Source organism: Rhipicephalus sanguineus, chromosome 1 (genome assembly GCF_013339695.2).
Source record: "Rhipicephalus sanguineus isolate Rsan-2018 chromosome 1, BIME_Rsan_1.4, whole genome shotgun sequence".
Taxonomy (NCBI): Eukaryota; Metazoa; Arthropoda; class Arachnida; order Ixodida; family Ixodidae; genus Rhipicephalus; species Rhipicephalus sanguineus.
This window is the reverse complement of record NC_051176.1, coordinates 323,430,103-323,446,368: the sequence shown is the minus strand read 5'-3', so window position 1 is coordinate 323,446,368 and position 16,266 is coordinate 323,430,103. Positions and strand designations below refer to the sequence as shown.

The 16,266-nt window shown below is 48.6% G+C and overlaps 1 protein-coding gene across 2 annotated transcripts in view; it reads left to right on the top strand.

Annotated features, from left to right (window-relative positions):
- The window catches only part of LOC119379499 (actin-binding LIM protein 3), a 618,577-nt gene that overhangs the window by 14,853 nt on the left and 587,458 nt on the right, over positions 1–16,266 (top strand). For both annotated transcript variants that reach the window (XM_037648800.2, XM_037648799.2), the window contains exon 2: positions 6,458–6,553. In XM_037648800.2, the coding sequence (XP_037504728.1) occupies positions 6,458–6,553 (96 nt within the window). The remainder of the gene's footprint in view (positions 1–6,457; positions 6,554–16,266) is intronic.

Genomic DNA, 16,266 nt, shown 5'->3' with positions numbered 1-16,266 from the left:
ATAACCTTAGGCTAATTGCAAAAAAGCAGGGCATGCGGGAAAGTAGTGAACAAGGTTACTAAATGATAGCGAAACCACGCACACAATGCGAAACACCTGATGTTCCGGGAGCTTTGGACTCGAGACTAAAGCATGCCGCGCTCACATGTTTTGAAGCAAGCAACGAAAACGCCAGTGGCTAAGATATGTTATAAGGTCGACGTCTGGGTCAGTTGGTACATGGCGCTGAGGCAAAAACTAGTCAAGAAGACCCCGGACAAGGAGTAGAAGTGACACACACAACGACTGGATATGTTAAGATAAGCTAAGATATGTTGCAGCGATGCATTTGAGGTTTTCCACACGGTTAAATCTAGATAAATGTGCACATTGGGCAGGGGCGTAGCTAGGGGGTGGGATAGGGAGGTTGAACCCCCCCCCCCCCTGAAATTTTTCGATTTTGCATGTGTATATATACACACATACAAACGCACGCATGAACATAAAAAAAGGATGGTTGAACCCCCTCCTCCTCTCCCCCCCCCCCCCCCCCGAAAAAAAATTTCTGGCTACACTTCTGACATTGGGTGCCCGAGCACAGCCTTGCGAGCCGCGAGGGTGGATCTCGGTGGAATGCTCCCGCCACCTGTCGACCAAATGGAAAACGGAGACACAAGCGAAGCACGGCGCCGGCGGGGAGTTTGTAAACTGAACCTAGTCTAGTAACGTTGGGATAGACTTTGACATACCCGAATATGCAATAACTAGCGTCATCCGACCTTGCATTCTTGGCGAAAAATTGAGCTCCGAAAGAACCAGAAGTGGTTGCAGCTTGCAGTTTTAATTTCAAGAAAAGCTGCATGTCTTTTGTCAGAGCTTGTGCACAGAAAATGGTGGATAGATTGCCACTTAAGTACAAATTGACTGTGGGTGCAAGCTGTTTGGATTGTCTGTGCACATTGTGTTTGGAGGCTGGTCCCAGGCAACTTTCGCTGGCACTTGAAGTTCTTACTTAGCACCAGGATTACTCACTTGCAAGCAGTCTTTGCCCATTGTTCGTGCGTGAAGGTGTGCTTAGAAAGCACTGCACAGAGACAACTCTCACATGTAGACAGGAGGCAACATAGGTGTGATACTCTATGGACAGAGATATGACGTTGTGGTCACAAGGAGCGGCAGGTCGATGTGAACAACTTGTCTCATGCTCACGGCAACACTGTGGTCTAGAGGAAGCTTTTCTGTCAACAAGGAGTGTCTTTCTTCTGGGAATTTGCAGGGAAAACCGCTTATCACACATGGAGGGGTGCATGATTCTGTCTTGGTGGCAGGTGCCATAAAAAGATGGGAAACGAACAGCAGTTCTACAGCATCTACAAATTAGTAGCTGAAAGAGGGAGAGTCGGGACACATAAAAATTGGAAAAAAAGATGCAAACATCAACGTTTATTCAAGAGTTGTCATTGAGGCGCAGTGTAAGGCTTCTACCTTTCAAGAAGAAATCAGCACTTTCAAATTAGAGAATAAGGGCAATTGCAGTAAATATTTTCTGTGGTTTTATCCGATTCATGGCCAATTTCTACGGAATGGCATCTATTGCATCGGTCGGGAAATTTTTGCCATAATGGTCAGTGAAAACCTGGAAAAGTCAGGGAATTTGATTTATGCAATTTGCTAGACACCCTGAAAAAGGAAACCTTTTCATTATAGTTGTACAGTTTGGTAATAATTGGCCTAGGTTTGTTATTGCGACTACTAGCAATCGTGTGAATTCATTCAGTGGGACTAATGCTTAAGACAAGCCTATCCTTGGAAACTTTACGCACCACCATTTCTTCCAAGATTTCTCTAGTTTTGTTGGGAGTAGATCTTATTTCTGTGTGCTTCGTAACCATGAAGCTTCCTTTCCTGTGATGCTGTGGTCTTTTCCAGACACTGGACGGATTCTTCAAGAGCCTCTATCCTTCCTTCGTTCGCTTTCAATAACTTTAGAAAGCATGTCATCCTGCTTTTTCTTTTGTTTGGCTGGCTTTATATCTAAGTTTGGATAGGATAGTTTTCAGCATACTATCTTGATCGTTAGTGCCATGGTATGTTTCTATATCACTGCACAATATAAGGAGCATCAGAGACCAGCAGTCAGTAATAATACATAAGCATTGTTGAGGGCACGGCAGCATCACTGGTATGAGTGTCAGAATAAAAACTGTGAAAACTGACCTGCATGGCCAACCAAGTGAATGCCCCTGTGTCCTCTGAGCAGGCAACTATCGTCCACTGTCTTTATAGCGGTGTTGGTGATGTATATGTGTAGGAAGCCAAGAAGGTGGACCGGGTAGTACACTGCGGTATCTTCTTTGGTAGACGATGCAATGACCGAGCTGAATTTCCATGGTGCGCTTTCACGAGCTGCCAGAAAACAAAGGCTCGCAGGACAAAGTAGAAACAGCAGAGCCTGCACGGTCAACCAAGCGAAGTTAGTTTACATGCTTCGCGAATGCCACTGTGCCCTCTGAGCAGGCAACGATTGTCCAATAAAATTTGTTGCTGGGCTAGTTGGTGCATAGTTAAAATATACGCTGCGGTATCGTCCTTGTCCCATTTTGCGCCACCGTCTTATATTTCAACCATCATCCACTGCCTTTATAGCGGGGTTGGTGATGTATTGGCTGCGAGGAGTTACGGAGTCGCCCTCTATCGGACGCGCCTTGATTGCGTGCTAGGTAGGATACTGCCGGCGCGCTCCCCATAGGTTTTGCTGTCGGCGCTGTACAAAAACACCTCGCGGAAGCCCTCCAGGGCATTTCTGTAAGTACTTTCGAAAGGAACTGTGTTCTTTACTGTCAAAATAATCATTTTCGACGAACTGAAAGCACAAGATAGTCCTGCGTCAGGGGAACGCAAGCTCGACTGGAAAAATGCAATTGCCAACATAAATGCAGCACACAGCCGCAGCATTTGACTCTCGCTAGTCCACCAGCAAACGTCGCGTAGCTTATGAAGGCGAAAGCCTTAGATGCCTCTTCAAACCGGAGGGAAGATTGACCGTTGGCGGCGTCAAGACGAGTGATGCAAAATATAATCGTCACGTGATGACGTCACCATATGACGTCATCATGGGGTCACAGATCTCCTAAATTTGTAACTTCATTATGACATCACGATGACGTGACATAACGTGATGTCACATGATGACGTGTTCACGCGACATGCCCTTTGCATTGCTTCGATCACGGAGGCAATGCAAAACTTATGTAGCTTATGAAGCAACGCAAAACTTATGTAGCTTATGAAGGCGAAAGCCCTAGATGCCTTATCAAATGGGAAGATTGCCCGTCGGCGTCCCGCATCGGTGGCGTCAACACGGTTGATGCAAAAAATAACCGTCACGTGATGGTGTCACCATATGATGTGATGATGTCACAGATCGCCAAGATATGTAGCGTCATTATGACGTCACAAAACGTTACGTCACATGATGTATTCACACGTCATGGTTGCTTTGCATTGCCTCCGTGATTGGTCACGGAGGCCGTGCAAAACCGCGTCAGGTGCAGAACGCTTTTGGAGGGGGGCGCGGGAGAATCAGTACAACTACTGACAAAAAGAAGATGGCTTTCGTCTCCCAGCAAACTTTGGCGAATGCATAAGGGACCCTGTGCGTTTTTTAATTCAACGTATCTAAACAATGACTTGCGCATCTGCAGCCGATTTTGTGGACACTGAACACGGGGCCGACGATCAAGAGGTCGCATGGGAGGGTTCTGAAATGGTATCACACATGGTAAAAGGTAGCGCCTTTTCCATCCTGTGGCAGATAAGCATCATTTGCCGGCGGGAAGCGCACGCGAGCCATCGTCTCAGTGCGCGCTGTCTGCTACTCATCGAACATCGCAGGCCCGGCGCAGGGACGAAAGTCTTCGTCGCGGAAGTGCTTGTTGCACACAAGACTCGTAGCCGATGGCTACTTGCCGGTTCTTAGCTTTACAACCCATGTTTCACGCAGTTTCCTTTCCCGCGGTTACCGGTGCAGGCCGACACTGGGCTCCGTTGCGTAAGCGCGGCACTGCGGCACTGAGCGGTAGAGCCCCATGTTCGTCGCCTTCGGAGGCAGCCACTCTATTACAATGGTTTCAGTTGAGTAGAAAACGAGAGAAAACTTCCGAATTTGAACAGACCGCAGCGCATGTGGGACTTGAAACTCGTTTTCAAAGCACGCGGCAGCGCTCCACAAGCAGCCGACGCGGCCGCTGAGACCACGTGATCCTGCCAAGCACGTCACGCCGACGGTGGCGCCGGCGTTTCCAGTGGTGGGCCTAGAGGCCAATATGCGTAGGAAGCCAAGAAGGTGGACCGGGTAGTACGCTGCAGTATCTTCTTTGGTTGCGGTGGACGATGCAATGGCCGAACGATGCATGTTAGATCCGGAAACTTCTCAATGACCACGTCTGTTGGCAGTATGCTCCATGCTCAGAAAAAGGTCTACTTCCTTTCATTTCCGCCCACTCATCAAGCGAGATATAGGATCCACTGGCCTGAAGAATGTCCTGTTGAGGTCATGTCATCACATGGTTGAATCCACTTTCAAGACTCGAATAAGAAGACTGACTTCCCCATTATGCTATTAAAAGACATTGTGGAGGTGCTGTAAGACAACACAACCCAGGCGGGACCCAGGTGACTGGACAAAAACAAGTGTCATCACCTACGTACATAGCGTATCACACAGGATAAAGAACGTTGCTGTGCGTGTAGGAGTTCGTGTCTCGTTTTCGGCCACATAACAAGTTAGGTTGAATAGGGAAGGAGCCAAAAAGGCCCTGTGCAGCACAAAACATGCGCATCAGTTTGTGAAATGTACTGTGGGCGTCATGTATGAGGTTCTGTTGTCCTGCAGAAAAATGTACATTGGCCAGACCGGTCGATGCCTTGACACTAGTCTTCGAGAACAATTTCGCCAGAAGCAGGGTAGCAATTTGGGCCTTCGTTGACCAGCCTGTGGGTGCTGAAAATGAAACTCTTTGAACACAACAGGCTCCTAAACTACTGGCAGCATTTCCGATGCGTAACAAGCTTCATGTAATGAAGCCATGTGTACTAAACTGGCTATTGAACCAAGGCAAAAGTGATTTCTTATTCAGCAGACTCGGTAAGGACGCACTAATGGCACACTCAATTAGCTTTTGACTGGGAAGCACTGACTATGCTTCATGTCCTACTATAGTGTCAAAGGAGAAAGAACTTTCTTGAAGCTTATTAGAAGCCTATTCTATTTCACCTTTAGGTAATGACCCGCTCTTAGATCATCGACCAGTTTCAGCCATCTTAGAAGACATCGGCACATTGCAAGTTGTTTGCACATACTTTTGCGGTGCTGTTAAGCCAGGGCTAAGAAAGACCGGACACACATGTGCATGTTTTTTTTTGTCCTGTTGTAACAGTATAGCAGAGCATAAGAGTGATGTAATACCAACTAGGCCCCATCGAAGCCGTATTTTGGCACAAGTGATTCGTATTAGAGGATGCTGCTATGACAGTATGATATCTTTAATGCACTGATCAAGCTACGATGCTCACAATCATGTTCACAAGTGATAATCTCTTCCAAGGCTCTCATGGGGAGGTGTGGATATTCTTAATGGTAGCAGAGCTGCCTACTTCTTGAATGATGTGCACATAGGCCTCTACCTTGTGGCTTACTGGCCGACCGCGACAAAGTGACCAGATGGCAGTTTAGCTGCTGCTAAGAGCACAGAACTTGTGTCATAGCTATGCACCCCAGAGTGATACTTCGAGAGGCCTGTTGAGAGCGCAACATCAGGCATGGGACACCCTTTATAGTGTATATTTTACTTGATTTCGTGGTTGATTTGTGCAACGCTGTGGAAGCTAGCAAGACTTGTTGCAGTAGATACGTTTTGCTTTCAGGCCGAGTAACAAATGAACATACTTTGTGCCTTAGAAATACCTCGTTATTTATATGCGGTTGTCAATAGGTTGTTTGGGATCGCTTAGCGTCTCGGCGTATTCTGTCCTCTGCGATTAGCTCCGACAGATCGCAGCCAGAACTAATTGCGGAGGACTTGCACGTTTTGCTGACTTCCACAGCGTTGCACCCGATGACGAGAATATGTAACCACAAGTGCACTTATCGCTGGTCTCTCTTTTTGTTGCATGCCATACAATTTCTTTCCACTATTTGGCCAGACCTGACCCTTGCACCACTAAATTACACGCATCATGATAATTTTTGTATGTATGCCTCACAAGCTACTGCTTTTGTTTGCACACACATATATTTTAGACAAAGTGAACATTTTTATTAAGCCATGTTGCACCAATTGTTCTGTACCAAAAAACCGTCCACATCATCGTTCACCTTCCATAACAGTGCTGCAGCGGTGGGTAACAGGCAAACATTTCCTGCTTGCGTAATGAACCTTGAGAACTGTGTGAGAAACTTGTGTTTCTTCTCTTGCAGGGAAAGTGGTGTGTGAACTTTGCAAAAAGAAATGCTCAGGGAATGCACTGCGTGTTCAAGATCGCTACTTTCACGTTGAGTGCTTTAAGTGTGCCGGTAAGTGTTTCAGGCATCTTCTTTTTTAAAGTTTATTAAGATAACCACTTTTCAAGGTAGAGAGAGCAGGAAAAGCCATACGAGCCGATTTGAAATGGTTTCATATTTTTATTGCAATAGAATGTAATGCCATACATAGTCTAGTACAGGCAGCAGATCCTTCAGGTTCCTTTAGCTTATTTTGACGGATGTTAACCTGTCTTTATTTAAGCTATACATATTTTGTACAAAATGCTTAACAATGTCAGTTCAAAAATTGCCTTATGTAGCTGTCTCAGTGGATTCCTATCATGGCAGAAGCAAGATGATGCCACTCCATCCATTGTTAGTCTCGTCATCAAAAGTAAAAAAAAAAAGCCGTGATAATTTAAATATTGCAGGAGTGAGCAACATCTGCTCCGAAGTGACTGTAATCATGTGGTCACCATTTTTACATTTATGGTTAACGTTTGCTCAGATAATGCACTCATTGAGTACAATGCTTTGACAGGTGTGCTTAGAGTACGTTCATGCATCCAGTGTTTCATGTTGATTTGTAGAAAGTGTTTAATATCGTAAATGCAGTGATTCCACTCCTGCGCCAACTGCGCCAAAGTGCGCCAAATTGTATTTACTGCGCCATCCTGATAATATCGACGAAATTTGCGCCAAACTGCGCCAAAGTTTCGGGTTTGGGGGCGTCTATCACCGGCAATCGCACCGCCGGCGCGTCAGAACATGTGCAGCTCGATCTTGGGGCTGCCAATAAAGTCGCAATCATGGACCAAGAATTATTCCGCTGAATAAATAGCACTCGCGCGTGCGTTCCGAGTAAGCCACGATGCCATGCACGGTGCCGACGCAGCTTCTGTTCTGCAAGTCGGCTCGACAGCAAAACGCGCTCTCCGCAGAGGCTCGTGACGTCTAGGCCTATCGGTAGCGAGAAAGTGCGACGTCGATTCATCGGTGGACGTCGTCTGTTCCAGAAACGCTGCTGATAGCTCGTTTCAAGCGTCGCACGGCACATAAGGAAAGCAATGTTCAGTAATAACTACATGAGTGCCGCTAAAATGTCTGTCACTTCTGTTTCCGGACATCGCGGAATGAAATCTGGGATCGCTCGCAGTAGATATATGGGACAATATCGAATTTTCCTTGCTTCGCGTTTATGGAAGAGCACGCGAACGGTGGAAACGCGTTGACACTTTTCCTCAGATATACTTTATCCATGGATCTTCATCCAGAACAGCTTTTTCGTAATTCTTTCCGCCAGCACGTCCGAGTTTGTAATCACTCTGCGGTAAATACCCCCTAAAAGGCCCTGCCCTTTCGAGCTCACGTGCTAAGGTTCCAATTCGAATTTTTTGCTTGCTTTTTTTAAAAAAATCCCCCACACCTCCCCGAAGGGGATCATGAGAAAATGCGAATGCACTTGGGTGCACCCGATGAGTGTGCGATTAATTAATGAAGAGAGACGAGAGTGTGCACGTAGAGGCGTAATGCTCGAGTTGCATTGTGTTACACTTCGTCCTAGTGGTATCGTTGCCGCGAGAGATTCGACTTCACCGACTTCCATCGCTATCAAGACACCAAAGCGCGTGCTCCCTGCATGATATATATAGGCCCGAGCGCGGAGAGGAGGAGCGCCCGAGCTCTCTCTCCGCCGAGCGAGCTCCGCAATGCGAGCGTCCTCACCGGGTACACTCTTCCCTTACCCTCCGCTGCTCCGCGATGCGAGTGCTATCACACGCCCGTGCGCTACTCCTCTCCCTTACCCTCCGCCGCTCACCACCTGCTCCGGTTGCTAGGCGCGGCGCAGCTGTTGCTAGGGGCGAGGAGGAGCGCGCGCCGGTGGGCGCCTGTGCGCACGCCGGCCAGGGACGCAGGACAACCCCCGACTAAGAAATGCATTCGCATTTAAAATGTCATCTCATTAGTAAAATCATATCTCCTGGTCGGAGCAGCCGCAAATGCGCAGCTGTCAGTAGCGGGCCCGTCGCTGACGGCCCACAGTGAAGCGGCTACGCCATGTTACACGTCCGCCCCTCGCTTTCGGGGGTCAATAGCTAACGGTTAAAAAAACTCAGTTTCGCTTAAGAGCGAAGCAATGAATGCGATACCAAAAAATTGTATTGTTAAACGAAGTACGGCTACCAGCTAACTCTTTTGGATTTGATTTCGCGTAACTCAACAAAACGCTGGTTTAAGGGAATATGGCCCTCCAGGAACCGAAGCGTTTTCTTGCTCTGAGTTCTCTAAACGTGAAGTAAGCGTTGAGAGTACAGCAAGTTTACGAGCCGTCTCCTGATGCCTCGAGATAGCGCGCGCGCAAGCGACTGCGCCCTTTGAACGATGCGGTCCCCCCCCCCTTCCGCTCCCCTGGCGTCCCTTCATGCTCCTTACGAAAGACGGGCGGGGCGTTTCCTCTCTGTTTGATGAGCAATCGACGGCAGGCACGCACGCGGGAAGATGTTATCTCATGCGCTGTCCGGGCGGCGGAGACAGACGACCGGCTAGTTTAATCTCCGCTTCAGCCGCGTTCGTCGCCAGCGCTCGCGAGATTTTACCCGCGGCTAGAATGCGCGTGGTGATGTTATTAATTTGGACTTTATACGGAAAATTACGGCAACCGCGACGGCAAAAATCCGCCGAGAGTGTCCATATAATTGCTATCGCAAGGGTCAATGTACGGGGCAGATTTTGCGCCCCCCCCCCCCTCTTAGGTGATTAGGGGGGGGGGGCGCCCTCCCCTGGCCCCCCTGTGCGCACGCCTATGCTCCTGAGATGATTTTTTTATGAGATTTGCAGTGAATCGAAATATTTGTAGCCTTCATAAGAGCCCCATAAAAATACTCAGGTGCTTGAATGTTAATGCAATACGCTTCTGTATTGCACTCCAGGATGTAAAATTCGCTGCTCCAAAGTGCTCCCAGATGCAAAATTATCTGCTCCAAAGTGCTCCAAGATGAAAATTTTGCTGCTCCAAAAATTGCTCCAAATCAGAAGTCCTCGGTAGCATCACTGTAAATGCTACAAATTGTGCTTGTATTTTAATAGTGGCCCCTTGGATGACGGGAAGCTTGATTTGAATACAGTTCCATTGATATGGGACTAACAGAGCAGGTGAAATATATGAAAGGGTCAGCACCTCTTGGTGGGATCAAGCACACTTTCTGGGTGAACAGTATGCCTATAGTGCGTTGCACTACAATGATAAGTTCCAGATTTTTAGGGTTTGGGCACCTGCACATGAAAATTCTTTGTCGGCAGCTGGTTCGTCTTCATGAAGACAAGACATCTTCATGAGGGACCCTTTAACAATTTTGTTGGGTCTCTAAAAGTGTAAATACATGTACCACAAAAATAATGAAATAAATAAACTTCAAACTTCAAAGTCATTCCAGTACTTAGGCGTATCATGTGTTAACAAGCTGCTGGTGCAAGTTATGAAAAATGAGGTGCTTAATCCATATTCTCACAAGATCCTTTCCACTCTGGCTTGGCATAAAGTAGTCCAACAACAGATCACCTTGCTTGTCTTACATGAGGGATACTGGCAAACTATTCTTTCTGTCAGATTTTTCTGCTATTCAAGAAAGCCACTAAAAGGCTCTAAATTTTCAATAGACTTTTCACCATCAACACGCCAAGCAAGGAGGAACCCTGGGCTAAACCTTTTCGGTTATCAATTGATAAGCTTCGCATGGACTGAGCGACATACGCATACCTGCCAAGTCTCCCGGATTTTTACCATTTATTATGGAGGAACATCTCCCGGAAATCAAAATTTCTATGTGTGATATAGCCACATTGACAAAAATCCAAACAATCCGATCCAGGCTTTCTTCGAACCCATCACATATAGCATTATTTAAAACAGTTTAGGAGCTGAATTCCACTGTGTCCAATGGGCCGAAATTTGGATGTTCCGAACACTTTTCCTCGTCTCGGCGGGTGGTACGAACTTTGCAACCAAAACCATCGAGCGACTGCCGAGAGCAGCATTCTGGAAGCTTCGGAAGTATGTGTGTGGCCAGCGCACACACTCTCAGAACTGTTGGTATCATTTGCCACAACCGCTGTGGATGAAACCGCGTTCGCTCTGTACATGATAATGTATGGCGACGACAAAACTGACGCAACGCCGAAAGGGCACGCACGTTCAACGCTCACCCAGTCAAAGTGGTGCTGCTTTCCGCTAACGCTGCTGACAAAACCGCGGCGGGTGCGATCATAGATAGCAACAAATGACGTAGTTTTGAGGGCACATGTGCGGTGAGCTCACGTGGATTAAAAATGGAACTACCGTTTGCCACAGCTGCCGCGCACGAAACTGCGGTCGCTACTACGCGATCGTCGATTGCGACTACGAGCTCCGAAAGTATGCGGCTAATGCAGCGGTGGATTAAAGTCGTGAAAAGGCACAAAGCGTTTCGGCGTTCCTCTCGACCTTCGCTTATGACTATAGGCACCGTGCATACGTTAGGAGCCGCCACAGTCGCGCGCGGCCTCCAGCGCCACAGCGGCCACGGCAGCAAACTTGATGGGATATGGGAGCAGACGACGCAAGCGGCAGCAAGCCACTGCGCCGTGTTTTGCTTGCTTTGCTCGACGCGTTTTCCTTTCGGTTCACTTTCAAAAGACGTTAAATTGTTAGCAGCTGCCACAGACCCTTGATGTTAGAGGGTATGCTTCTTTTCGCCAGACCTCGTGCACCCTCAGGGGAAAGCGGCAGCATAAAATGCATGAGCAAGGGAAGCGACACGGAGGCTACGGGCTCATTGAGTGAAACTGTGCGCCACTTCGTTCACTAAACGATCACAGCTTGTCACCCTCAGGCTAACGTGGCAGCAGACTTGGCGGCTGCTTGAAAGAGACGACAACACCGGCGGATTACATTGCGTTCACTGCGCCGATTTCAACCAGTGCAGCCGAGTGGTCGTCACAGCGGCTGTTAGCTAGCCGAGGCTGGCGAGGCATGTTCACGGTTTTGTGGAAGAGACGCTGTTCGGCGGATCGTCAGTCACGGTGAAGTGCGCTGTTCGGCGGATCGTCAGTCACGGTGAAGTGCGCACCACAGATGCGAACGAACGCGCCGGGAAGATCCGGTAAAATCGAGGTACGTCGCTTATGTTTGCTTTTTCTTAGCTACAGGTCATGTAATGTTTTCTTATCACTTAAAGCAGGGACATCCGTGCGCCCAACTGGGAGTGCTGTGCCGGAGTCGCAGGAAAGTATAAAACTGTTGCGGCAGTTCCATTGTGCTTGAATGAAATTACTTGCCCTTCGAAGACAAGCAAACCGCGATCATGGGGCTTTCCTTTAATTAAAAACGTCTACCCGAAACACTCAACTGTGGCACTCACAAAAAAAAAAAAGCGAGCGAGTTTTTTTTTTTTTTTCTCTCCTTTTGTCAGCTTCATTACAAATAATCTGGAGGAACTTCTGCCTCTACAGTTAGGGCAAAGAGCATCGACGTCGAGCACGTGCTGAGGTTTTTCGGCAGCACTGAGTGCACTTTGTCTGACGTGCTCCGGGCAGAGGCCAGCGAGGCGGCATCGCAGTCCCACCTCATGCTCCTTCCAGCCTCTACTCAAACGCTGAGCTTGTTTGTTTTGAAACGGATTATTTGCTCATTTTTATGTAGGCTCTCAGGCAAGCTGCTGAGTATATACAAGCAGTATGTCGAAGTGCCACATCAGGAAGTGGCCGAACTGTCAGCACGCATGTTATTAAACAGAAATGCTTCGGCAAATGAGCGTTTCTGCATAATTACTGCGACAAAGGTGTGAAGTAATACCTTTTGACACTTCGTCTTGGCAATGAGTCTGCTCTGCGATGTACATTTAGTGCACTTGTTTAGGCCAGTACATTTTTTTTTTCTTTTTTGTACCTCCAAGGCACACAGGGTAATTGACATGCTAGGCAAACGTGCAAATTGCGTATGGTCTCTGATTGGAAACCAGTAAAATCGTGTACCTGGAGAATTGCTGTAGGTGTTACTGCACCCAACAACACAGCAATTATTCTTAGTTTGGCATAACCGACACAAAACGAACAGACCGCGAGAATGCCGCACGTTGTCGTCGCGGAACCGTTGAGCGAGCAGGGCGAGCGGGTGAGAGTTTCCCGTCAAGGCTGCGCTTGTGGCCGCTAGAGGTGCCTTCATTGGCGGCGGAGTTACGTCTGCATGGAGCCTATGATGGATTAGGCACTTAGTTTTCAGTTGGCCTCAAGTGAAGCCTTGAGGCGCGCTTTTGCAGCAGCTAGCTGTGCCGTCCCGTATTGGTCCTTTCACGCGTGTCCCGGAAAGACGAGTTCTTTCGAAAGAAATAAATGTTTTGTGCGTATATCATGGTTTCAAAACAGATTTTGCTGGTACGAATATTTTTGCTCCCCCACCACCGAGATTCTACTGGGTAGCGCTACCTGCATTGTTTTTTTGGCCACTGAAGCCGACGTTTACGCTTATGTACTTACGCGGCAGTTCTCCCCCGGCCCCCCTTCCCCGTTTCGGAAATCTCCCGGATTCAGATTCTTTGAACTTAGCAGGTATGCATACGTTTTCGCTCCTCTATTAACTCTGTCATTTTATCTACACGAGAGCTAGACAGAAGGCGGAACACATGCGTTTACAATGAACCTTCAAAAGCCGACTTTTCCGCTATTAGTATCATTCACTAACATATGTGATCATTCCTTGATGACAGCCATTCAAATGCCCCGCCACGGTGGTCTAGTGGTTAGGGTGCTTGACTGCTGACCCGAAGGTCGTGGGATCGAATCCCGGCCGTGGTGGCTGCATTTTCGATGGAGGCGAAAATGTTTGAGGCCCGTGTGCATAGATTTAGGTGCACGTTAAAGAACCCCAGGTGGTCGAAATTTCCGGAGCCCTCCACTACGGCGTCTCTCATAATCATATCGTGGTTTTGGGACGTTAAACCCCAGATATTATTATTATTATTATTCTAGCCATTCAAATGTCCTCGCATTAACAGAGACTTGGTTGTACACTAACAGGGTCCGTACAGGTCCTTGAAAACCTTGAAAACCCTTGCATTTGAAAATTAGTTTCGAGGCCCTTGAAGGTCCTGGAATTGCATTCTGTCATTGAAAACCCTAGAATTTTGGGACCATTGTAGTCTAAAGTCCACAGTGCAACCTGCTTTCTGTTGTGGATTAGCGTCGGTGCAGCAGACTTTCCAATTCAGAAGCAATACACCTTGCGAGCTTCCATGTAGTCTGATTGTTCATACTTTGTCCTATCATTCATTTCACTCCTCACCCGTCGGTGCATCTTGTCTTGCGTTCTCTCTCTCTCTACTTGTCTCCTTACGGCTTCCCTCGTGTATCCTACATTTATGCTGCTTTTTTCCCTGTCAAGGCGGAACGCGGTTGAGCTCTCGCGGGGTACGGACGCATCTCGCATGCGCTCCGTACCTTTTCGATAATATCTCCGCAACCGGCCCAAGTAGCCTGATCAATTTTGCCAGGGACCTTCGCTAAGTGGTCCGACACGCACACGGACCTTTGGAAGAAGCGGCAAAGCAAGATTTTTCGGCTTTTAGCCGATTTCTGCAAGCGCCACGCTGCTCCGACGCTGGGTCCAGCGCTACCGACGTGAAGCCCGGCCTAACGACGCTTCGCTTCACCAGCCTGGATCGAGCAGTCAAGAATGGAATGCACCGTCGAAGGCGAGGATATTGACCCTGCTGAGCTGAAGGATGGGACGTGGCAGCACCCAAAAGGATCGACCAACCCGCTGGACCCGCTAGACCTGCAAAAGCGTTTCGGACGCAAGAAAACCGACCTTTCCGAGCCTACCGCAGAGGTGGGCCTCACGGGCGCATCGGCTCCCGCCAAGCGCAAGGTGCGTCCGCCGCGACTGCCGCGACGGAAACCTATGCCCCGCCTGCCTGAAGAAGATTACAAGATTGTGCTTCGACCCAAGTGTGCTGTGGACTTAACCAACATTGGCCTCACTGCGCTCTTGGAATCGATTCACTCGACCATCACAATCGATGTCATGCAAGCCGAACAAGCCGACCAGGTGAGAGTGCACCCTATTAAGAACACTATCACCATTAGCACGCCGGACCGAGCGCGGGCGGACGCATACAGGACTATCGGACAACTACGCAGTGAAAAATATAACATCGACATGCCGGTGTCGGCATATGTGCCTGCCCCCGATGATTCCGTACGTGGGGTAGTGTACAAAGCCTACACAGACGAGACAGACCAGGCGATCCAATCTGAGCTTGCGAAGAAGAACCCACAGCTACCAATAGTGAACGCGAGAAGACTGGGCAGCTCCGAACATCTCGTGATCACTTTCGCCGGAAAGGACCTACCGAGACTCGTTCGGTACCGATGCTTTACCTTGAATGTGTACCCATTCAGGGAGAGGCCTGAGGCATGCTTCAACTGCCGGAAGCTGGGGCACCGCGCAGACGTATGCCCACTACCACGACCGCTTGCCCCAAGATGCCGAAGGTGTGGGGAGAAGCATTCATCGCCACCAGAGGGAGAAAAGCCAAACTGCACTCCGCTATGCGTAGTTTGCCACGGTAAACACCTGACCGGCAGTCGCAGCTGCAAGTATCGTTTTGTTCAGTCCAAACATACCAGCAAGGATACAACCAGCATCGCAAATAGCCAGACAGAAACTCCTACCGCTATAGTGGACAGGCCATCCCGCTCCAAACAGAGAACCCAGGAGACCTTTCGAGACCGATCAGAATCTTTCCCTCCACTGTCGGGCCGGAGCCAGAGTCAGGGAAGATCGTCTAGGCATGGCAGCACCCAGCAAGAAGAGACCAGCAAGCGGTTAGCCTGGGACAACGACACATCGGGTTACCAAGCCGATACAACACCACAAGGAAACCCCCAGCAAGGAGCTTCCTTGGAAACCCGGCCACGGAGAGAATGATTGGCATCACGACCACGAGCGGGCCAATCAGGCTCCAGAGCCACTAAAGGAGCCTGTGGGGGCAGCAAGTCTGCAGCGCAGTCCCTGCCCAAATCACCACAAGATCCACAGTTGAGGGAGCTGGTGGAACAGGTAAAATTGCTTCAACAACAATTGGCAGCGGCCAATGACAAAGTTCTACGGCTGGAAAACAAACAAAAACCTACCAGTACTTCACATATTCAAAACGCGAGCGAAACTGTGACCTGCGTTGAACGTGAGGCAGCAGCGAATGCTAGCATGGAAACTGATCATGTCCGGATTGCAAAACGAAAGTCAGTTAGCCCGGTAGAGTCAATTGTGGAAAAGAGAGAAAAAGTAGAAATGCCAGACTCGCGAATAACAAAGCTTGAAGCTATGTTGGAAAATGTAATGACTAATATGACTAGTATGGCCAGCCAGGTTATGCAAATCAAACAACAGACAGATAGTATTTCTGCTCTACGTATGAAAGTAAAAGCACTTGTGATTCACACTGGACTAGAACGGGCACAAGAAGCACTTCCGGCCCATCCGCAATTTGAAAATCCGGAGGCCACAGATTTTCCGGAAGCGATAGCGACAACTACCACGCGCAACCTCGAGGCTCGACGCCCTGCAGGAGGCCCAATTAGATCATCATCATCATCATCATCATCAGCCTGTCTACGTCCACTGCAGGGCGAAGGCCTCTCCCATGTTCCGCCAATCAACCCGGTCCTGTGCTTTCTGCTGCCACGTAATACCTGCAAACTTCTTAATCTCATCTACCCACCTGATTTTC